The 25,261-nt window shown below is 39.8% G+C and overlaps 1 protein-coding gene across 13 annotated transcripts in view; it reads right to left on the bottom strand.

The window, feature by feature from the left end:
- ehbp1l1a (EH domain binding protein 1-like 1a) overlaps positions 1-12,975 on the bottom strand; it is a 47,252-nt gene extending 34,277 nt beyond the window's left edge. For 10 of the 13 annotated variants that reach the window (XM_032544392.1, XM_032544393.1, XM_032544401.1 and 7 more), the window contains exons 1-7: positions 12,677-12,975; positions 2,751-2,808; positions 2,456-2,551; positions 1,388-1,441; positions 1,067-1,245; positions 780-919; positions 38-106 (exon numbers count right to left, since the gene is read on the bottom strand). In XM_032544392.1, coding sequence (XP_032400283.1) covers positions 38-106; positions 780-919; positions 1,067-1,245; positions 1,388-1,441; positions 2,456-2,551; positions 2,751-2,808; positions 12,677-12,780 — 700 coding nt within the window. In that variant the 5' untranslated portion in view covers positions 12,781-12,975. The remainder of the gene's footprint in view (positions 1-37; positions 107-779; positions 920-1,066; positions 1,246-1,387; positions 1,442-2,455; positions 2,552-2,750; positions 2,809-12,676) is intronic. The other 3 variants (XM_032544395.1, XM_032544400.1, XM_032544405.1) reach the window with 1 other exon arrangement.
- Between the last annotated feature and the right edge of the window lie 12,286 nt (positions 12,976-25,261).

Below are 25,261 nucleotides of genomic sequence, written 5' to 3'. Positions count from 1 at the left end.
TGTGTGTGTGTGTGTAAATTTGTGAGAAGACAGTTACCTGTGGGGCCTGATACAACTGCAGGCCTCCAAGCCACATCATGTACTCTCATGTTAGAAGAGACAGAGGCTGGTATAACAGGGAAAAGGAGCAGCAGAGAGGAAGACTAAGTGAAACAGGAAACGAGTCGTAATAGGAAACAAAAGCGGTAACAGCAGTTTGAGGAAACAGTTCAAAAAAGGTAAGTAGGGCTATCCTTGCCTGAACCCTCGCAGCTAATGCAGAGCTGAAGTTGACAGCAGGGCAGAACTTATTAAACCTTGCAGTGTGAAAGCTGCAAATGACATTACACACATTCCCACGCTACATCCAGCGCAGCAACACTTTATTTAGAACGGATTTCTTATGGAATATGTGCGGGGTCAAGCTGCTGTCTGTATGCTTGTGGCTGTGTCTTTGACATGTTGACATAAAAATGAAAAGAAAAATCATAACACAAATATAACATTACATTATAGCACTCACATTCACAACTGCCGATTTCAATAACTAAATTCTGGCCATTTGACGAGGCAGAATACCATGTAACTAATATAAATATGCACTGGCCAGTTTGGATTATTGTAGGGGTTGTAACTCTCCCATCAACCCCTGTAAATTACGTCTATGTCTGTAACACTGCTGTATGTTTGCAAGTGGACTCCATTTCCAGGAGTTGCATTCTCCAGTTTAACTTTCATTCAGCTCATACCAATAGTCTGATCTAATCACCCATGTAGTTTAGGTGTGTGCCCAGCCTTACCAGTAACATGAGCAGCATGTCCATAGCTGGCTCTCCTTTCCTCACCGCCTTCATCATCACTGTCATTAAAGTCATCCAGGTTTCCAATGTCACTCTGTTTCATACTCATTAGACTGGCCAAACTCTGCATGTCCTCATCACTGTGGAGAGTAGAACAAAATGAGGATATCCAAAATACATCCGTATTGGTCTTTCAAAACCCTTGTATTGATTTAAATTCTGTAAAGCCTTGAGGATGTACTGCTTGGAGTAAATGACATAGAAAAGCTGCTGGGTTCAAGACTTACGTGGCCTTGCCCTCTTTGAGAAAGACACAAGACAAGTTCAGTTTCAGCGTGGCTTCCACCACCTTGACAGACAGCGGTTTGAGCTTCAGTGTTACATCATACTGGGCCGGTGTGGCGCTGGCAAACTTCTTCATGTTGACGTCTGCTGATGCCAACACCTTCTTATGACCTTTCGTCTCCTTATAAACAAAAAAACAATGGACAATGTACTCAAGACTGAACACAGAAAAAAATCCTTCTTCCTGAATTTAATTTTTTTTTCCAACAAAAGTAAATGAAATGAAATCACAATTAAGGATAACACGGATCCTCCAGACTCACATTTTCAATGACAAAAGTCCACTCCTTGTCTTCAAACTCCTCTGCAGTGGGTTCCTGTTGACAGACAAACCGATTAAATTACAATATTCCCCATCTGTAATCCAAATATTCAGTGGTTTAAGAAGCATTCAGATCCTTTACTTAAGTAAAAGCACTAATACTACACTGTAAAAGTCTTGCATTGAAACTGTTACTTAAGTACAAGCATGTAAGTATCATCAGGAAAATATACTGTACTTAAAGTATTAAAAGTAAAAGTACTCAATGCGTAAAAATGATCCAAACAGTTGAATGTTATTAATCAGTTATTAATTGCATCCAAACTTCCACTTGGATCCAAATTTTCTACTGCACAAGAGGGGTAAATAACCGGCATAGTTCAAATGACTCTGTACGCAATTGGATAGTCCTTCAACTAATCAGACCAACGTCATTGTGTTAAAACTGATAATAGCGCGCCAGGTGGATAAGAAAGTTTTTGACTCGTCCCCGCAGATTTGTAACGGAAGCAGGATAGAAAAATGTACAGGTTTCCAGCCTGAGCTGCAGGGCAAAATCAAATTGCCGGCAGATCAAGGTGGGTTTACCCAGTCTAGTGTTAATCATGAAAGCTGAGTCACCTTGCAAAGAGCACAGGATGTATCCCTGAGGGCAGAACGCATTATGTGGAAGAGATGCCGGGCCGACCAGAGATTAAAAGAAAAGCTACTGATGATGAACTGAATGACTAACTTGATTCCCAACTCCTTTAAAAAAGACACTGTTGTGAACAATCTGTAGTCATTTTCCTTTACTTGCGCTAAAGTGCTGTAAAACTGACTCTACTTGCAAGTAAATGCAAATGCTTTGAGAGAACTCCAGTGGTTTTGTCAATTCTTTGATAATTCTTTTGATAAATAATCATCCTAACACTGTCCTAACAAAGTGACATGAAAAGAGAAGACTCAAGTAAAGTAAAAGTACTTAACATTTGTATTTACGTACAGTACTTGAGTAAATGTACTTAGTTACCTTTCACCACTATCAATAATGTATCAGCTGCAACTACGTGGAGACTTAACCTCTTACCTTGAAGAGTGTGACAGTGATGTCTAAACTCTCTGGAACCTGCCAAAGCACCAGGCCTCTGTAGGGGTTTTTGATCCCTGGCTGCCAGGTGTGGAGCTGACGGAAAAGACAACAGAAACAAGGGATTCAATCTCACAATTGTGGCCTAAGTTTCCTTTGACAGTATTTAAGCCTCTGCAGATCACACTTAAAATACAAGACTAAAAGAAAGGAACCATCAGAACAATATATTATAGAATGTTTCTACATTTCTACTGCAGGAGGCCTGTAGAGACACTCTTCTTTGCTTTATTACCTTTGTGCTGTTCCGTCTGTTTCTCCTGATCCACACCACTCTCAGTTTGTCTGGTTGCCTGCAATGAAATAACATGTTAGTGTGTCCAGTGTTTCTTTAATCATTACAAAGGGCAGGAATGTAATACATACAGACAATGTTATGGTTATGTTTCCTGTTTCCCGTATTATTTTGGTAGTCTGTTTTTCGGTCTTGTCTTGTCTTGTTTTACTTCCTGCTTTGTGTATTCCCCCCTTTTGTGATTGTCTTCCTCACCCTAATTTGTTTCACCTGTTCCCAGCCCTTGTGTCACCTGTCCTTGTTCATCCTTGTTACCTTTTGTATTTAGTCTCTGTGTTTTCTTTGTCTGTTACGTCATTATTTCTGTGTTGGATTTTGTGTATATTTAGTCGACCCACTTTGCCTGTGTATCCCTGTTTCCTGGAATCCTGTTTTGACTTCTTCTACATTTTGGATTTATTTGCCTACTGTATTCTGGACACCTTTTGAATGTTTCGTTCATTAAAGGTTCGAGCTCTAGTCTGCCCGCTGACTCTGCACTTGGGTCCTACATTCTCTGAACCATACGACAAACAAGATCTGAAAGGATGTTTCAGTTCCATTTTTGGTTTGACTGTTCTATAGTGAAGAACTTGACTAAAGTTTAATCACTGTTAGGGCTGAGTGTCAGCAGTGGTGTAGTCTATGTGATACGCAGGTATACGCAGTATACCAACTAAGAAAGCTCCAGGATTTAAATACACCTACTTAAACATGCCTAATGACACACAACAACCTACTTTCCATTATATTTTTGATACAATTGTCTTCTGTGTTTTTCTTCTTCACAAAGGCTAAATAAAGGTATTTTCACTGTAAATTGGTGCATAAAATTGTATCCAAATATAGGAAATGAAGTCGGGAGGACACCCAGACCCCTCACTATGATATGAAAAATGCAGTGTCCGTCGCCTGGAAACATTTTGGCATCAAAAAAAGATGATTTAGCATCATCTAAACAAACCCTAACAAAAATCACTTTCAACCGAGCTCCCAGGCAGATGGTACAAGGTTGTATTGACGTTGTATGCTACTTTTAAACTGTTTAGAAAGTCCGCTCCATCTTTCTTATCAGTTTTCGTGGTTGCTTCTGCTTCTTCTTCTCATCCGGGAAAACACAGCCCTGTTGCATACGGGAGTAAAATGTGGGGCACATTGTATGTAGACTCAAATTAGCTGTGCATTGTGCGTATTTTATAGTGGACTATATTGAATAATATTAACCGCTGATAATTGGAAAATCACAGTGCTCTGTCTGGCTGTATACATGCTAATGCCAGCACGCTAACATGCTCACAACGACGATGTTAACAGACTAGTTGAAAATTCAGGGGTATCACTAAAGTGATTACAATTCACCCTGTGGAAAACATGGCATTTCGTGGAAATTCATCCAACGCTTGTTGGGATATTTCACTCCGAAACCATCTTCTAATTCCATGTAATCTAATTATGTAGTCCGAGGGAGAGCACATGCCCAGGGAAAGCACTCAGCATGCACACAAGCCCATCTGTCTGCTTTCAAAAACATTGAGGCTAAGAACCCAGCCAGGAGAAAATGTAAATCATGTGACTGTGTGAGTGAGAACTCGGAGATAGAGTGTCCTGAGAATGAACCGATCTGATTCGCTGTGTGCCCCTGTGTGTGAGAGAGTAAAAGGAGAGGGAGCGAGGAGGATACTGTAAACACTGCAAACCTACTATATGCATAGTGGGAGACCTCACAACAACAAGGACTCATCACATTAGTTTAGAGTTTAGATCGGCAGCTTGATGTGAGAAGATCACCTTAGGAAAAACAGAACCAAGAAGTGGGTGAAGCCATATTGCTGTGAAATGCGGCCTGGGGCCACATTACGTTTCCGTTTAACTTACTTTACCCACACTCTGCTCTGAAAAAAAGGATGTGGTGTAATGATTCTGAAAGAAATCAACATTGATCAACAGTGTACGAGTGTCTCACAAACTGGCTCAATGAGTGTAAGGAGGGATTCCACGCAAGGGATTTACTTAAAACCATCAGCATTTATTATACTAAGGTCAAAACAAAACCAATAGTAAGAAATGTGAGAAAAGAAAGCAGAGCGTTGACCGCTGAGGATGGCCAGGACAGCCTCCAAGGACAGACAGGATGCTGAATCTTTCAACATTCATTTGGCAAATGGTGTATGCATAGAGAAAGTGCCACAGTATAAATACTGTAGTTTCTGGCAGAACAATAAACTTCAAGCATTATATTAACATTGTGATTACTAAATTGAAATCAATACTTCTGTACTTTATCTATTTTTGATCATGGTGATGTTATGTATTGAAAAGCTGCTGCCTCATCATTGAAATCACTGGATGTTGTCTAGTACAGTCCATAACGGATGATCTCACCACTGGTGTCTTTACCAAAACGTCAGCAGGCCTTATTTGGCAGTGAGAAGGGACCAGCGTTGGTTTTTATTCATCTATAAAGCTTTAATACAGATGAAGGTCCAATAGGTAATATATTTACTAAACTAAATCAAAAAATGACCCCAATGCATCATCAGATATAAGGAAACATGCGTATCTGAAATACTGTCTGTGTCTCAAACCACCTACTTGCACTGCACACTACAAACACTTAGTTTATAAGTGTTTGAATATATAGTGTATATAGTGTGAGTATATAGTGTAGATAACCAAAAGTCAGTGCACTGAAAGTACTCGGAGGACCGCCTAAAAACGGTCAAAAAGTTTTATGTGGAATGATGGACCCTACTCGCACTAAATGGGAGCCATCTTGACTACAAGGCGGAAAGAGGAGGGACCAGGGACATCGATGAACTTGTCACGTAGGTCTGGCTTATACCGAATTTCAAAACCATATTTTCCAAAAAAAGTTCAACAAAACGTGTTTCTGAAAAGGTTTTGAGCAAGAAATAGACCATACAGTTGCTTTATCTGTCTGTTTTTTTGATCGACAAAGGTCAATTTAGATTTTTGTCCAAATTTGAGAGGCGGTGAGCCGAGCCGACCGCTCGCCATTTCCGGTAAGTGTTTTAACATAAGCGTTCCTTTTGGGACAATAGCAACCATTGAAAGTAGACACTACAGCAATAAGTAGTCAGTGCACATTAGCAGTGTACTGATGGAAGTATGCGGAATTAGACACAACCACTATCTTTTCTGAAAACAATGCTAATGCCAGTATTTTCTCCTATTGGAATTTCCGTTTTGTGACGGAATATCTGTTTGTGTTTTGGCCTGTGTGTTGTTATCAACTACCCAGTTTGACAATCAGGCCGGGTTGTTAGATGTACCTGTATAAACATAAACCCAGCGCGCTACAGCTGTAACAGGGTGTATTTGAACAATGAAGACAGCTTAGAGCCCACAAGGACGCAGAGTTGGCTAATTTCCTCCTGAATAGGTAGACTAAGCAATATCTTCAGTCTAATTTATCATGGCTACAAGGGACGGCCATTTTATGTAATTTAAATACATAGGGCCCTACATGAAGTCAGTGCTGAAAGCTAACTGGAGATTTTAAAATAGTATACCACCTAAGTTTCCAACCGAGCCACACCACTGTAACTGCAGTTTAAAAAAATGTCTAAAAAATACATTTAAAATTTCCCCACACAATGGCTTAGGCTTGGTGGGAGCAACTTAGTCCCGGTGGGCCACCGGGCTTGCAATACACTGGGGGAATGGTCTGCAGTTTAGAGACTGACTTCCTGGTTTAACATTATCAGCCCCATTTTAAGTCTGCTCACTTTCAGTTCTCTAGAATCTGGGTAAACTGCTTGTTTTTTTTCTTCAATTTGACCGATTGTCTAACTTTTCATGTTTCTTGACCTGTCGGACTTTGTTGTAGCCATGTTTCTAAATTTCAGTGATTACTTTGAGGAGTGTGTACAATTTTATCATAACTAATAGAAACTACAAACATAATAATGAAAGCCAAATTGTTATGAACCAGAACTGGAATTTGAACAAATGGCAAGGATAAAGTTGAGCAATAATACTGGTGAACATGATCAACAGATCGACTGGCAGCTTGAATGCAAAAAAGTTTTAATCCATAATATCAGTATTGCCCTTCAAAGAGCCCTACTGCTCCAAGACTGGGGAGAGTGGGTCTCCTTTTAATGTTGCATGACCCTCATTATGAATGTGTGGAATGGTGCGAATGGCTGTTTAAAGAGGGAGGAGTGAGAGTGAAAGAGACAGAGAACAGAAATAGACACATCTGAACTTCACAGAGGCTTAATAGAATACCCAACACCTGCTGCACTGTTTATCATGGACATGTTTGTGTGCTGTTGCAACACACTGACCTACAACAAGTGTTTTAGACCATATATATCTGTAAATTAGTGGTATGTAGAGTACAGATTATATGACATTTACATAAGATGCTCACATCAGACCCAGGCGCTGCAAATAACTTGAGTGTTTTTCAGCTTGAAGTACGAGGTGTTTGAGCTTTACCATATGTGGGAAGGCTGGATGTAGTGAGGGAAGTTGTTGATTGTAAGACTAAATAGTTCCCCAGACTGTGTAAATACTCTTACTTCAGTGTAAGTGGCTTGTGTTCATTAGTTCAGAGAGATAACCCATCTAGCTGATCCACATTTTACACATTCTTGTCATAGACTGTAGAAAACAAAGCCGCACTGTCTGTGATGTCACCCATGAGTCTCCCATGAGTTTAATTTCTCCCTAAACTTTAAAGCCCCTTACACACCGGCACCGGCGTTTTCAATTAACGTGGTAAAGAGAAGGCTTTAGCTCAAAGTCATTTAGCACAAAGGCTTTTCTCTTTGTGTGGTAGAGCAGGGTGATGTGGAGAAAATCAATTATCATGATATTTTTGATCTAGTCCATCTCCCTGATATTCCACTTCCAGGATTGCTACGGTGCCGCCGGGTATTCTGCCTCGGGTATTCTGTTTTCGGGCAAATGTTCCCTTCCTCTTTCTTTGTGTAGGAATTTTAAACTCTGGTGGATTTATGAGGACTATGGTTAACTGCTCCTCAGATCTCTGCAGGGTAAATCCAGACAGTTAGCTAGACTATCTGTCCAATCTGAGTTTTCTGTTGCACGACTAAAACAACTTTTGAACGTACACATTCCACCAAAAACAAGTTCCTTCCCGAGGCTATTTAGCAGAGGCACCGAGGCTCCGTCCAATGCTTAGCGCCGCCCCATGACGATTGTGATTGGCTTAAAGAAATGCCAATAAACCAGAGCACATTTTTCTCCCATCTGGGGTTGCTGTGTGGACTAGCCAGACTACTTTTGAACAAAAACATCAATATCAATAATGCTGCATTATTACTATTGGTACTTTCACAAAATATTTACACAATGAGATTTTTTTTATGAATTATTATGTGGACATAATGACAAAACGGGTAAAGGCAACTAAAAGAAGTAGTCTGGAAAGTTAAAAATAATTACATCACTTTACTGTAATGCAGCCTTCAAAAACAGGAACAGACAACAGTTGTGTGTCATACTGCATATCTAAAAGAGGATATTTAGCCTCATATATTGATGTCACTATAATATTGATATACTGCCCAGCCCTAATGGGGTGTGTGCAGACAGTGACATTGCCCTCTCTCCTATTGGCTTTATTGTACCTCTTGTGTATAGGCAAGACTTTCATACCACAGCACCATCACCAGATCACTACTGTACAGACTCTAGCTCCACTTTTGTCGAGTGGGAGGAAGTGGAGACGTGTCATGGTTAGTCTGAACGCAGCCTTACATCTTTATTATTGTTATTAGTGCAGTATAAGACATCCACCTAAGCATTTACACACACTGTAATGAAATGACACATGATATCTAGGTTCAGGCTGGAGCTCGCTGCTGTGTGTTCTGTGTTTTCAAAGCATCACGTGATCTCATACAAAGTGTGAACATGTACAGACACAGCCTCAAAAGGAGCTGCTCTGGTTATTGTTGTTGAAGAAATTGAGAAGTTAGTCTGGGTTTAAAACCACTGTAAACCTCAGAGTGTAAACATTTATCAGTCACATATAACCAGATGGTCTTCAAGGTCTGGACCATAGACTGTACATAGTCTGTATATAGTATAGGAAGGCCTGGATAGTCCACACAGCATTGCGGGATGGGAGAAAAACATGCTCTGGTTGGTTGGCATTTCTTTAAACCAATCACAATCTTTTTGGGTTGCGCTAAGCAGTGGACATAGCCACGGTGCCGCTTCAAAATTGCCTCAAGACGGAACTTGTTTTGGTGGAAAATGTGTATGTTCAAAGGTTGTTTTAGACCTGCCACAGAAAACTCAAATTGGACAGACAATCTAGCTAGCTGTCTGGATTTACCCTGCTGAGAGCTGAGGAGCAGTTAACCATAGTCCTCAGAAATCCACGGACATCCGGACGAAAATGAGGGACATCCAGCGAAATTTTTCGTTTGCACCGGAGCAATCACGGAAGTGGAACGCCATGGATAGAGAATAGACTGTATCTTTTAGTTCAGCTTTTGAAAAATGGAGGCAAAAACAAAAGTGTTGCGTTTATAATTTTGTTCAGTATATTTAGATTTTTAAGTTTGGCCCGTGTCCCATCCACTAACGTAAGGAGGGCGGGGTTAAGGACCTACACTGCAGCCAGTCACCTGGGGGGCGATCCAGATGTTTTGGCTTCACTTATACAGTGTATGCATCAACCCTGTGTCTGGACTCGACATTAAAGGGATAGTTCGGCTTATCTGAAGTGTAGTTGTACAAGGTAATAATCATGTTTTATCTATAGAAGATAGTGGTTAGCACGCTGCTAGTCTGAAGAAGCAGGCAGAGTTCAGACGTGACAGCTGCTGTGGACTGGGTCTGCAGCAAAATGTATCCTTTCCTCCTGCACTACTTTTTCTTTACGCATTCCTACGCATTATCGCAACTGGGCTGTGCACTGTATTATGCTGCAGATCAGCTGTTTGGGTCAGATTTTCCGTGGTTTATGGAATAAACAAATACAAGAAAATATTTTTTCTTAAATGATAATGATAGTGATGACAAAATGCCGTTCACTGTGGAGACCTTTATGTAGTGGAGTATGCAGAAGAAGAAGCGTTGAAGAGGGAGACTGGACAGCCCAAAGAGAGAGAGGAAACCTCTATGGAAACAGGAGGAAAGAGCTGTCTCACGGCAAGGTAAAGCGTTTAAAATGTTCTAAATATAGCAGAAACTTAAACTGAAATGGAACTGGATGAAGCCTTGCCCTCCAGCGGCTGCTCAATGGCTACAGTAAGTAAAGCATTTCTGCACAATGGAGTACACGACCGCCCAGCTACAGCAAAAAATGCCTATTTTTATGAGAAGGTGGGCACCAGTTATTGACTGGTTGGGATCCCCGTACCTGTCAAAAATTAGTTGTCTTATTAGTACAATCATTGTTCAATTTATTCATCACTATTCCCACGCAGAATCTCTATAGCGACTGATCAAGATAACAGTATGTGTTCTCTACCTAAAAGGGCTTTTTCTATATGACAAATGAAAACCAATCTCAAGGTTTTTTTTCTCTTACTTTTGTGATGTTAACTGATTGTTGATTGTTGTGTGTATTAAAGGCCATAAAGTAAAAAATAAAAATAATTAAATGGATTTTTTAGGTGGGCCTTTTAAGTTGGATTAAATATGTTTTGCTGCTGACCTTGCCCAGATCTCATACAACCCCATTTCAAAATAGCCGAGCAATCCCTTTAAGCCCTGGGACACTGTGCGATCTCTGCCGTCCTTTCTATTCATGTCTATCATTGCGATATTATGGAAGCCCATATCTGCCAAGACAAGATTAAAAAACTGATGAGTAAAGACTGATACAACGCTAACGTTGAGTCCAAATTATGAGACAATAAATTAAAACTTTCACTTTCTAAATCCAACTTAAGACTTTTGAAAATGAGAAGATACTAAGTAATAATCAGGAGATATTCAATCAAAATGACAAACAAATTCAAAAAAAAAAATTACAAAATTACAAATTCAAAATTATGAAACTATGAGGTAGTAACAAGGTTATAGCCAATATAGGATTTTTGAGACAGATATTGATATCTATATTTGACAGTTTAAAAATCCTATTGGCTAAAATTTGTTTTGTTTTTAAACATCCCATAACAAAACTACACATTTTTGATAAAGTTCCCTTACATGTTTTAACTATTGTGAGCAATAGCTGTACTCATGTTGTGTTATGGGCTGACATTGAAACTGTACATCTGCTGATATGTCTGCAATGAGCTAATAATGCATTGGTCAGGCTAGAGTAGTAAGTCAGATTTTTAGAAATCTTTTGGAGTAACAGTGCATTCAGACCCAAACCCCCACCCCATGGAAACACAAGTAAACATTATATTTCACAATTATTGTTTTCCGTCAGATCGTTTATAGAGCTTGACGTTTCCAACCGCACTTGAAGGCAGCTTTGTTTCACATTAGAGAGACAGTAAGAGTTGCTTTTTTGCGTGTGTCAGTTTCTAAGAATAATTATTTATCTTATTTCATTTTGTCAAGTCAAAACTGTAAAATTATGAGATTCTAAGTCAATTCTTTTACTTTCTAAGCAGGGTTCATAGTTGACTTTTTGGTTCCCCGGCCAAATTGCTAATACCGAGGGTTCGATTCTGACCTGCGGCCCTTTGCTGCATATCATTCCCCCTCTCTCTCCTCTTTCATGACTAAACTGTCCTATCAAATAAAGGCCTTAAATGCCACAAAGAAAATAATCTTTAAAAAAGAACAAGCAAAGTGTATCCGTCCTCAAACACTGTGTGATGTCAGGATCTACCAGGCTGAACCAGAAACATGTTGATACTGGCCGGTGTGTGTGACACTTCTTAGATAGTAGGCCAGCCACCACACAGGCCAGGGCTGGAGGGTTGGAAACACATGCTGACTGCGCCATGAGTAATGATAATGGAATTAAAGGAGCTCCGTCAGTGCCAAGACTGAAGCAGTTAGACCAACAGCAAATAGACTAACAACAGATGATTGTTCTTTATGGATCGGATCTACCTATACATTTGCCAGGAGACATTTTGCTCCGTTTTCTGCTGTTTAATCGGATCGTGAGCGTGCTTTATGACATGCTCATGATTTATGACCATCATTGTAAAATCCTGGCCTCATCCCTGGTTCTGATGGTGTTCTCCACCTGCATACCTGACACTAACTGTTGTTCCAGAAGGGTTAAGGTTAGGGTTGATTACTTTTTCCTACAACCAGTAATTTATTTAGCATGACTCCGGGCTGCTCTATTTAACAGTGTGCCGTACCACATCCGTAACAACTTCATAGGCTCAATATTTACATTTTAAAAACGCAGATACGGAAGTGATGGTGCGTGCTCTCTGGAGGAGCGTCATAATATGTTTTTGAAAACCACGCTGCATGATTAACATAAGCCTGCGATTAAAAAGTACCAATTACATCAAATTCACAGTTTGGATTTTAATCCAAAACCATGCAACGGCACGAAGTCCGCAGAATGAGAATAGGGAACTATAAAATAAGCGAAGGCCTATTATTTCAAAAGTCTCAACTTTTAGAAACAGTTTAACGTTAGGGTGTTCGCTTCCGCCCCTCTGTGTACAGTAAATAATGGCGAATGGTAATAATGATGGAATAACAAGCGAACCAATGTTTTTATTGTCATAAAATGCTGCTTGGCGTAAGCTAAACAGGGTCTGACTGATTCCCTCAAATGCCTTCTGGTTCTGTGGCGTACATCACTTAATATTAATATTTCTGAATGAAGATGGCACTTTCTCCATAACGACAAAGATGTAAGTCCGTTGAACGCTTAGCGACAACACATTAGAGTGGTGTTAACCAAAGGCAACACAGTTAGAAGTGTCACAATAGTTACTTACCATTTTTTTGTGCATTCTATCGTCAGTTCTTGAAATGAAGCAGCAAACTGGAACTTGGACGCTTTCTTTCCAACCCGCTGAAGCCGTTTCCATACCGAAGTCATGGTCGGGCTTGTCAAATAATTCTCTCAAAGACAACGACAAACCGATAATGATGCGTAGGAATTGTGAGTCCCCGCCACCGTGTCCCTCCGCTGGGACTTCACCGGGGGAGACTGAGAAACTCCGCCTGTCTCACTGACAGCTCCTCTGCGGCGGTGTGTGTGTGTCCAACTCCTCACCGGCGTCCACTTCAGAGGCTACAAAACAAACACACGCCTTAAGCTAGCGTCAAGCTAAACAAGATGAACCGGAAAACGGAATATTATGACTTTCACAATAAAAGTGCTTTAGAGCGCAGGTTGTCAGAGGTGTGTAAATGGTGTTTCAAATGTATCATCACACTGCCACAAATACAATTATGGGCTAAGTATTTGTTAATTTATTATTTAGTTGGTAATCAAATTTAAAATATTGAGTCCCTACACTGGAAACATCATATGTAATTTTTGAGTATATGTCACCCATGCCACTGGGATAGTAACACATATTACAAAACAGACATAATAGCAGTTACAACATTACGTACTTATAAATTTTTTAAATAATTTAAAATAAATTATATACATAATAGCAGAAAAGAGGATTTGATTTGAAAAGAGGATTAGAGGATTCTAAAACATAGAGGATTAAAATAAGATTCCATCTCTATTTTAACACTTAACAAAGTATATCATAGTTCACAGCAAAAAAGCACAATAAAAAGCCAATCATTATCACTGAAATTGGCTCATTTAACAAATGTGCTTTTCTTCTTCCAAAGTGAAAAACTGTTCAGGTTCAACGGTGAGTTATTAAATACCAGACCTCAACTAGGGTTAGTAAAGATCTGTCATTCCCCTTCTCTCTCCCCATTCGTGTCTTTGTCTGTCCTGTGGAAATAAAGGCCTAAAATCCCCCAAGAAAAAACCTTTAAAAAAAATAAAAAATAACTTCCTGTTTCACTAGAGTTTACGATGGCAGACTTGACAGAGCCAAGATGGTTATAGGCAATATACCATGCTTTGCACAGTCACACCTACAATAGTCTGCATTGCTAGACCTGTCTTCAGGTAGCTGTGTCACCACTGCAGTACACCTACAATGACTTCATAGTATGCAGGATAATAAAAGCAATAATAATGGGCTGTTGTTGATATGTGATTATTTAGCCAAAGTCGCCAAAGCTTTAAAACAGTGGTAGTAATCCTGCAAAAGGTATAAAAAGCATACAACAGAAATAACAGCCATTGGAGATAAATCACCTCATGCTCAGTTGGAGTTATTTAGCTGAGAGCCACGGGCCGCTATACTGTATGTTCCTAGGCGACTATTATGAGCCGGGAAAAGTGACGTATTGTTCTTACCCAATGTAATTTATTTCAATGTAATTTTCTATTTTTAATATTTTCCCTCCCAGCATTGGACTCACCCATCCCGGAGTGACGCATCCCAGAGCGACAACCCTATAGGCGACTCGCAACACAGACGGGGTTAAGTCATGAACGTAAGTGTGAAAGTTCTCTCACAAAACTATCATTGTTACACAAGGTATGTTCTTTAAACCAATCCCAATCATCATGGGCGGCACTAAGCTCCGCGCTGAGCCGCTGTAAAATAGTCTTGTGACAGAAAACTCAGATTGGACAGACAGTCTAGCTAGATGTCTCAATTGACAATGCAGAGATGTGAGATGCAGTTAACCATAGTCCACATAAATCCATCGGAGTTTAAAATTCCAACACAAAGAAAGCGAAAGGAAACAGACATCGTTGAAAATACAAGCATCCGACGGAACGTCGAGGATATAGACTAATAGACTATAACCGTGCGAGATGCAGTCACAAAACTTTACTTTACTGGTGTGTAGTTGAAATCAAAATGAAGGCCAAGTTCTAAGATACATGTGGTCCAAGCAAGACTTGGCAGTGATTTCTCACCAGTCAAGGGTGTAGGTTTAGTTTCAACATTTGGGGGGGGGGTTGGTGGCATTGTAACCAGGGGTTATTTGTTTGCTGCACCTGTTCACCTGGGTTTTTTGGGCTTTGACAGAGGGGGGATGGGCCTGGGAGCAAACAGTTTCTGTTAACCGCCGCACTAACGCACTTATTTTGACTCACAAACCAACTTTACATTTGGTGACTGCAGTGCTAGTTGTGTTTTACGTGTGGAGGAATAAATCATTGCAATAAAATCTCAAGCGCGTCCCAGTGTGTTCATGCATCTCTCAGTGTTTAGTCCCTCACGGCAGCACTTTGTTGAACTGCTCACAGCCACAACATGGGGGTCCTCCCATTATCCTAATTTGAACTTCAAACACTCTATTTCCTGCGTTCTGGTGAATTTGTATGCAACAATTTGTGTTTATGTATGTAAATGTGTTTATTTATGTAAAAGAAATTATTATTGTCCTGTACTGTTCAAAAAATGTTCTGCACATTTAAAACATCACACATTTCCAGATGTTTTCTGTTTGGAAATCATGTACATCTTGATAACAAAACGGTTAGAGAATGAGACCTTGTTAAAGCTATGAGCGGCTGAATTTGAAACTACAAAGCAGACATGAAACCACCTCTTTATTTTTAAAGCTCCCTTTGTGTTTCTTTAACCTCCGCCCAATGTAGCACAAGTAACGTTAGACACAGTTCTTGTTTTCCACACATGTTTTGAGCCGTCTGAATGGTTATTCAAGATCTACGCCTATGTCACCAGGACTAGGTTACTAGGTATACAGATACAATTTCCTTTTATTTGTTAATGAATAATAAATACAAACAATTTCCGCAGCCTGAATCAGACTCCTACAGATGACTTACAAAGATAACTGCAGAATATGTAACAGGGGCAAGCCTACGCTAACAGTCCTAAGATGAGCCAAACAGTGATTTGTGAGTTCTAATGCAGCTGCGTATGCAGATATTGTCAAGGGCCGAATACAAAATAGAAATTACCTTTGCATGTGTCAGGGAAAGTTTCCCGATGTCATGAGTCCCCCTCAGCAAGAGGGACTTTTCCAGTTAGGCCGAGTCTATTTATACGCTGGCGCTGACACATAGAGCAGCTGGGAATATAATGCAGCCTCCGACAAACACACACACACACACACACACAGATAAACACCATGTTGACACTCTGAATTGTAAAAAATAAAGATCTCATATCAAGCATTCATATTTCGATTTCACACAGTATCCTTGTTGTGTTTTCCAAATATTAGATGTTTTTATAGAATTACAAAACGAGGCCTTCCTTTGATGTAAATTATATATAATTCTTGGCATAAGACTTCTGCCTGTAATATGCCTGATTTGAGTTGCATACTTAACTTCACATAACACATTTAATTGATTGTTAATGTAACAATACTAATTAATCAGCTTTAACATCTTTCAGAACACTCCAACATAAATGGAGGAAGCATCTGTAACAAGACCTTTTTCTGTTATCTTGGTTTAATTAGTTACAGTATATTCATGTGGTTTCCATAATTTTATGACACCAACATCGCAAACTGAGGTAACCTCACAGGTTTTAAAACCATATGTATGTGGTGGGTCCTGTTTACGCAGGTCAGATACCATTTTGTAAGTAAAGCTTGTGGGAGATCAGTTTTAAGTAAGAATTGGCGGATTCAGTACCTTTTGGGCCTGAGAACTTGAGAACTGGGTCAGTCTCTGAATGTGTTCTTATCTGGTACCAAACATTCAATATATAACAGGGAGAAATGTTTACATTAGTCTTAGTAATTATGCATCACAGGATATGACTTTTGTTTTGGAGTTGGATGAGGAAGCTGTCTGGGTCCCCTGCTTTTTTCACTATACATGCTGATACTATCACACAATACAATGATCATTCATTTCCACAGCTATAGTGGTAGCATGAAACTACACTGTATGAATGTCAAGCCACATGACACGCCTTGTCTGAAAACAATACATGGATGAATTATGACCTTTTGCAAAGAATCTGAAGGGTTTAAATAAGGGAACAGAGATCAACATTGTCAGGATTGTTGGTGAGTAAACTTTATTTCCCTGGCACCTTTGAAAACTAAAGTTGGAAAGTGCATTACATGTGCAGATAAAAATACTATTCCTTGAAATTTGGCAAAAACTTTAGGGAATTGTCAAACATAAAGAATTAAAACAAAATACATGACATGGGAGTCAGTGGCAGCTGAGCTCCCATGAGGAGGGCTCTGAGCTCCAATGAAAATAGAAAAATCATACATCTGTGGGGGTACCTAAAACATTGCTAACAGCCATCATTTAATCACAAATAATGCAGTTTTCAATATAATTAGTACTATTTACAATAAGGAGAAAAATAGGCTAAAAGAAACATGTTTTCAAGGGGAACTGCACATCATAAGTAGTCATAAGACAGTATGGCTGCATTTCACCACCAAGCCACCAGGTGAGCAGTAGAATATTGCACTAACTATGCCTGTTAATAAGAGGGCGTGAGCCACAACCATTTTTTTTATTTCCGCCCCTAAGATTAGTTATTTTAAATACATGGCTTTATTTTCACAAGTCACACATACATGCACACACTCTCACGTACACACACACACACACACATTACAACTTTCTGGAGTTGTCTGTTGGGAAATGTTGGGAGATGTCTTACAACACGATGGAGCTAGCAAAGCAGTTCTGTGTTTATATGTGCGGTAATTATTCAGTTTGGGAAATACCACGATCCCTACAAAAGCTAACGTTAGCTTTATTGACTGGCTGACTAAACAGGGAGGGATTAGAAATCATCTCTGTTGCATTTTGTTTTTTTGATTTAACGTCATATTATTGGCACTTTAGTGATGCTTACGAACCTCTGCGCTGTAATATTGCTTAAATATAAATTTAGGGATACAGTGTTCAACCCCACTGCTCAGGATGCCATTCTATTAGATTCCACATTTTCAAAATCTTTTTTTTCTGGATTTTCCTATGGTCTCCGCGGTAAACGTCCCGCTTTGAACTGTGGGTAATTCCCTTTGGTGATGTCTGCATCGATGCAGGCTCACGGAAAGGGCTCGGTAAGTGTGTACTTTAACCCTCACAACCTTTAAAATTTGACATTGGGACAACCCTAAGCTCTCACGAAAGTCCATGAGTCTGTGAGTCCAGATTTTGGAATCCTGTTTCCCAGCAGTTCCCTCTGCATGCACGCTGGGAAACAGCTGCATTTGGGTGGGTAAAAATAAGGCAAGAAAGAGCAGAGGGGAGTCTCTAAATGTGGGAATAGCAGTTTTTTAAAGTTGGTGTTTTGCCAAAGCTCCATCATGGTGAGGTTATGTTTATCTGAAAAACTATTCTGAGAATTGTATTTCCTGGTTCCTGTCGTTCAGTGACAGCTCTTAACTACGAAATGAGTGAATTGTGTCACATTGAACAGGGGTTGTCCCTGTATATAGGAACTTAATGGTTAAAAGACATAACAGACAAAGTTCTTCCGGAATGTCAACTTTTCAGAGACTACAAAGCATCTTTGTTTTTAGCTTCAATTCCAGTTCATAGTTTATGGGGATGGGGATGGGGAGGGGGCCATGGTGGCAGCTATGAGGTGAAGTCATTCTTAAACAATCCACTTCCTGTCTGCAGGCCAGCCACCAGTTGGTATGCATCCTGTTTGGGAGTCCAAAGCATTGCAATGTAATTAAGTGTACATTTTGACCATTATAAAGCAAATATTGACTGTTATCAGGGTTATCCACAAACTAACTAATACAATAGTGGTTGGCTATAGGACTCTTAAAACTTGAATGTGATATTTGTTTATGTTTTATTACTTCATTATGATTGAGATTAAGATATTCAAGTTAAAAATGTTCCTTCCCAGGATTTGATGAACATGTACTTGAGATCTACCAATGGTGGAGTAATCATATCCCTGTCAGTATCATGCCTCACTGTTCCATTTATGACCTTTGTAAATATAGCTCTAGCCAAACACCTGTGAGCTGTCTGTCAGAAGCAAAGAGAGGGCAACAAGCAGCAAGAGCATGCGCCACAATATTTTTATAAGGTCACAGAACATTGGCCTGTCCCTGAAGCAGCCACGATGCAACAGTCTATGGTAGAGTCACATGTATAGCCTTACACACCATGACATATTATAGCATCATACGGTGTTATATGTTGTATATACGTTTTCATGATTTTGTTTTCATCTACTGTGGCTCAGGATTGGGATAACCTTCTCCATTATGTTTGCAAATACTTTAAAAAAAAGTTGAATTGAAGTGTTGGGTGGTTGAAAGTGTTTTGCTAGGTAGTTGCAAGGATATTTGGGGACATTTGCCAGACAGTCTGGCAAGGTCAGTCTGTTCGGTGTGTTCCGTGCCGTCGACAGCGGCCTTCATTTTGGCCAATTTGACATGTTAAATCTTTGGGGGGGCAGTCGGACTCATTGAGCAATCTGATTGGTGGAGTGCTAACCCGGAAATGACGAGCGGGATGAGAGTGACTAACCCCTCTCAAAAACTGACAAAAATCTTTTAAACTGACTTTTGTTGATCTGAAATGAAGACAGATTCAGCAACTGCATGGCCCATTTCTTGCTTAAAATGTTTTCAGAAACATGTTTTGGTGAACTACTTTCGTAAAATACAAGATCGTATTCCGAACAAGCCATCGATATGGTCAGTTTTGAAATTCCAGAGAAGCCAGACCCATGTGACGCATCCGTCCAATCAGCTGCCGGTTTTCAATTTTTGGGCGGCAATACAGATTAACGCCGCCTGCTGTTATGGAGACGTGTTGCGTCTCGTGCACACGCAGAACGTACGCTCAAGTCGGCGTCGCTTCGGTGTGTTCCGAGGTAGTTTTTGACCATCTCGGGGAGGCTGTCAATCCGACTGCCCTTCAGGTCGGCCGTCGGGTTGGTGTGTCAGGCCCAGTGGTTGGTAGGGTGTTGCTAGGTGGCTTTAGGACAATGGTTAAAGGCAGCTTTTCACATTTCAAATTAGTCCGGTTTACAAGGTTTCAGAAATGGTTTTAATCAAAGAAGCCAATCAGGACCAAGCCAAGCTGTGTTGAGATAGTGGAATAAGTCATTGTCAGTAAAAAAAAAACGGTGTGTTGTTTATTCCTGCTGGAGCTGCTGCCCCCGTGTCCCGATACCTGATAAGCGGACGAAGATGGATGGATGGATAGATGTTTAAGCTGTAAATTTTAACGTTAAATTATTAAATGTAACACCAGGAAGCCAAATATTAACAATTCAATCTTGCGTAAACAGCTATGATGGTAGGGATGGTGCAGTACTTTAATTATTTTCTTCATTCATTTCTTCATTCCGCAAGTAACTAGAACTAGTAAGTTTGGCCTTGTACATTTGATGTAAACTAGTGCCTGTTTACACATCCAGTAAGAAATAGTTTTAGCTTTCTTGTGGAAGGATGTAAGTCCAGTATTTCATTGACCCAATTTCTCAACCAAATATCTGTCTTTCTTACTTCACTATGTTCACTAGCTATAGGCTCCAACTGTGTCTGTCTGCTGCTTGCTGCTGAGCAGGTAGTGTCCAAGCTTTTTCTCTGAAAACATCTGAAACCAGGTTGAACCGAAGCTAAACTTGCAGGAGAATTGCAGAGTTCATACTTATCTGTAGATTTGTCACTATTTGTGATGCTTTTCACAATCAATATAGCCATATTAATGTTTGAAAGAAAGTGACAGTTTCATTTCATGGGACCTTTAAGTTTTTTATTTCCTTTATTTGCGTTGTCACACGCAGATATTGTTTTAATCCTTCTTATGCTGTTTTATTAACAATCAACTACAAGTGATTTTTTTCATATTGCACATAGTCATTAGACCCATGTTCTTATAGAATTGTTGTTTAGTGCAGCTTTAAAGTTAGCCTTACAGCAGTAGAAGGAGGCTAACAGTTGTATCGTTGCGAGTGAGTCTTACAGTTTTAAGCCAACAGCCACTTCGCCTGAGGCCACATGGTGTTTATAATGTCACCTGGTAAGCTTTGAGCTTTGGCAGTACTGGGCACAACAGTTGCCCGTGACAACAGTTGTCTGTGGTATTTGACACAGTGTTTGACTCAGCTGTGAGGAGGCTCATGTGTCCGGTGACCAGCCATCACGAGGCTGTCATTACCATCAGTCATCTGTGTGTCTCTGCTGGAGGGTCGAGCCTCAGCACAGCGCTACAGACTACTGACTCAAGGAGGAGAGGACTTGAGAAATAAATGGACTCTGTCACTCAACAGTGACTCAACTGAAAACACAACACCTACAAAACAACTGATAGTCCGCTATTCCTGCTTTCTGACTATATAAATGCATATTTCTTGTCCAAAACACTTTCACCCTGCTTAGCTGGTTTGTTGGTTTTAGTTCCAATATTCCATATTTTTCAATTGAGCTCTCGCTGACAAATTGGTGGTTCGAGATTTAGTCTAGCTTAGCATAAAGACTGGGAGAGTGGGGAAGCAGTTAGCCTAGCCTCATTAAAAAGTGAAACAAATACACTTTGTGGTCAAGGAATCGCTCCAAAGGGTAAGCTTACTCTTCACTCCTCTCCTTGGCTAGGACATTCTCAACCTTTCTAGTTTAAGTCTTGGTAAGACTAGACCTTCTTACCAAAATGTCAGTGTTTGTTAGAAATGTGCAACAAATGGATGCTAATTTATCTACCACTAATTTGCCACACTTTAATGTAATAGAGAAACTTAGCCACATGCTCTTCATAGTTCCAATAAAAGAAACCCTTGTACAGGGTACAATGATATTTTAGACAATAGGGTTCTTACAACATTTTCTTTGGTTCAGCTCCATTAAGAAAAGGTTTTCCGAGGTTGGTGTGGAAGAACAGTATGACTGGCCTGCACAGAGCCCTGACCTCCATCTCATCCAACATATTTGGGATGACCTAAATAGTCAATTACAAGCCAGGCCAAGCCTTTATTTGGGCTGGGCCCACAAACCGAGGCCCCAATAGTCCCAGGGTACCTGCATGTGGTTTTTGGTAATTTAACTGCAGATTTGTTAGGTAATTTGTACTACTATAATACATACAAACTGAGGTAGGTAAAAGAAAATCTTGTTGCCTTGTCTTGTAGCAGCTTCCTGTGTGAAATCTAGTTTTAATACCTTGATTATTTTGGTTTATATTGTGCTCACATCACATTGTAACTTTTCCTATAAAGTTTGTATCAAATTGCCACAAACTAACTGACGTACAGAAACCTTGGTAACAGGTGGTGTTACTCTAGCATAGGAGTATCAGTTGGATTTTGGATGTCTGGCCATATGATAAAGCTGTCATGTGTAGTCTGCTGTGTGCTTTATACTTAATAGGGACTTTGTGATGAGTCCAACTTAAACAGTTTTTTAGGCTGACGTCAATATTGACATTGTATGTATGTTTCTGTAAAAAGAATTGAATATGGACTGGGACTTGACTGATAAAATGCCAGTGTGATTGTAAAACAACCTCGAGGTGCTCAATATTGATAGGCAAAATTAATATTAAAAAGTTGATCTATTGGATTCTCTAGTCTTTCACTCAACAATGAGGTTGATACAACTACTGCATGTTTTTTCACAAGATGCAAATCAAGTATCTCCACCCTGTGAATTTGGGCACTTGAGATGACCAGGAGATGACTGAAGAACATTGATGACCTCACACATGAGTAAAAGCAAAAGCATGTGTGCTTGTGTGTGTGTGTGTGTGTGTGTGTGTGTGTATGAGGGACGGGCAAAAGCTGGCAGTGGTTGGCACAAGCTCAGATTGATGGCGGCTCCCTCCCACAATCCTCTGTGCCTTGGACAAACACAGCCATAGTAGGAGAACACACAGGCCTCTGTTCCAGCTCCATGTAAAGCAGTCTGCACCTTCAGTTAGAGGTTTCATTAAAGGAGCTTTCCCCCCAAAGCACATGATCTGGGGAGTGACGGAGGTCAATTAACCGCAATCATTTGTAGCTGAATTTCTGTATGTCATTATTGAAGTTCATTAGAGTTTTTCTGAAAAACCAAAATTACTTTGGTATTTACTGTCCCTATTCAAACCTAAATGTATCAACTACGATCTTAAAGGGGAACTCATTACAACAAAGTATTCCCAGGTGTTGGAGAGTACTACACATGTAGTTGTATGAAGCCTTTAGTGTCTCCAGAGGGAGATTTCACACAGCTTTGTGGAATCTGATAAATGTAATAGATAAAGATGGTGACTACAAATTTGAAAATGAAAAAAATCTTGAGGTGTGGAGTCTCTGATGCATTCGCTACGCTACGTTGGGCACTACAAGCACGACACACCCCAATGTAGGCCAGGCCAGGTTTTCACAAGGAAGAAGAATGGGTGGAATTTTCTTCGCAATTACTCTTGAGGGGAATTGTTAAGTCTCTGTAAACTATAGTGTGGTCTAGACCAGGGGTTTGCACCCTGTAACCCACATTTTTCCCTGATCATTAAGTCACGACTGACTTTTACATTTTTTTTTTTACCTAACACATAAACACACATTAACATAAATACACATATTTGTGTGTATTATATATACACACTTATTTTTGGATGGTTTCATGATCTCATGTGCATGCACCTCATTACATAATCACACACTGGGGTTTCTGTCCATTTTTATCCTTAATTTACAAAAAAAGTAAATTTTTAAATGCTCCGCCATCTTGCCTCCGATGATCAACACAAACTTAAGGTGAGCATTTATCAAATGATGGTTACCATGGTTACGCCGCTAATTTGCTGCAGTTTTTTTTTTCTAAATTAAAGACAAGTCTAAGATCAGATGCACATTCAATATTATTAATTTATTTATTGTACTGCTGTCCACGACCCACCCACCTCCGCGACCCTACCAGTTGAGGATAACTGGTCAAGACCACACTCTTTAATTGTGTAACTCTAGCTGTTGGAAACAATCCAACATTTTATCCAGATTATATAAACCATTTTTTTGTAGGTCAAATTGTAAGTGTGACCTGAAATGTTGTTGATGGACAGTTTGGGTCATAATTTTTAAATTTGTATTAAGTATGTTTGGTAACCTGGGGGACGGTTTGCCTGACTTTCTTTCTCTTTTGATATAACGTTATTGAGTTGCTTCATGGGAAGTAGAGGATCCAGCAGTTATTGAGCTTCTTGCCAGTCGCGTTATGGAAGTACAATCCTAAATTGGTGGAATAACCCTGTAAGACTCTGGCACAAGGTTCGTGAAACATGTCGTCCTGCAGTTAGAACAGAAGAACACAAAACAGTGATGTGATTTGAGTGTACCAATACAAAAGCTAAAACACACTGAAATACCTGAGTAAAAAAAAAAAAGTTGTTTGAGGAGGTTGTACAAACAGTGTGGGCTGGGATATTCCACACCCTTCTTATCTATATAAGCCACACTTAGGCTTAGTCATTCAGCAGCGTTCACCATTTTTGTCAGGTATAATTAGTTTCACTATGATATGACGCAATAGAGACAATTAGGCAAACAACATATCAAATAAACTATATTTTTAGCCATTTGCACGCAACACAAGTTGACCCAAAGTGCTTTACACAACACACACAGACAAACAAAAAGAAGGAAACATAATATCATGATGTTTTACTATGGTATTGTTATAGTTATGTGGTTGGAACAGCAAGTTGATTTGAAACGTGTGCTCATGTTTACTTCCAACCCAATTAATCCACTGTACTGTACAGCAGTGATTTCCATCCAGGGGTCCTGGGAGAAATCAGCTGTAACACCTGAACAATACATGTTGCAGTTATGTAAGAGTGTGTGAAAACTAGTTAGCAAGAGAGCAGAGAAGTTTAGCTACAGTTATTGAATAAATGATAGAAATGACTAGCTGAAAAGTAATGACTAAACAACTCCAAAGATTAGCAAAGTAGGCTAATGGAGAAATGGTTAAAGTGTCTAAAAGTTGAAATAGTTAAATAATGGTTGACACAGTCAAAGATCCTCTACACTAAAACTATAAGTATTTCAAGCAGCACAAATGGTATGAAACAATACAGACTTCCTGTCCCCTAAAGGGACGTGGCCTTGTTTTAAAGTGTAATGGACGTTGTGAGGATGAATATAAAGTTATATTTGTATAATGTATTAGTCATTTATTTTGCTAACATTAGATATACAGCTAAAAAGACATTTAGCATCAATGAGATTAGTTTTGTTAGGGTGTTCACAGGGTGTTGCCAGATCTTAGTGAGTTTGGTTCTGAGACAGAAACCAGTAGTTTCCATGAGGAATTCTAAGGAATTACAACAGCACTGTTGGCCTATCCACATGATACAAGCTCTCCGTGATCACGCATGTGCCCCCACCCCTCCCCCGCACAGTTGCTAGTAGCCAAGGAAGACACGGAAGATTAAAAAAACATGATGGACTCTTCAGAAGAGGTCATTATCTTCACTTGAGTTTCTTCACGTGAAAGTCACCGGGCACCAGAATCTTCTGAACGTAGCCATGGTGAGAAATACAGAGAGAGTTGTGTGGAGCTGATAG

This window comes from Etheostoma spectabile, chromosome 19, assembly GCF_008692095.1.
Source record: "Etheostoma spectabile isolate EspeVRDwgs_2016 chromosome 19, UIUC_Espe_1.0, whole genome shotgun sequence".
In the NCBI taxonomy this organism is placed as follows: domain Eukaryota; kingdom Metazoa; phylum Chordata; class Actinopteri; order Perciformes; family Percidae; genus Etheostoma; species Etheostoma spectabile.
Note: the sequence above shows the minus strand (reverse complement) of the source record. Positions and strands in the feature narration are given on the sequence as shown.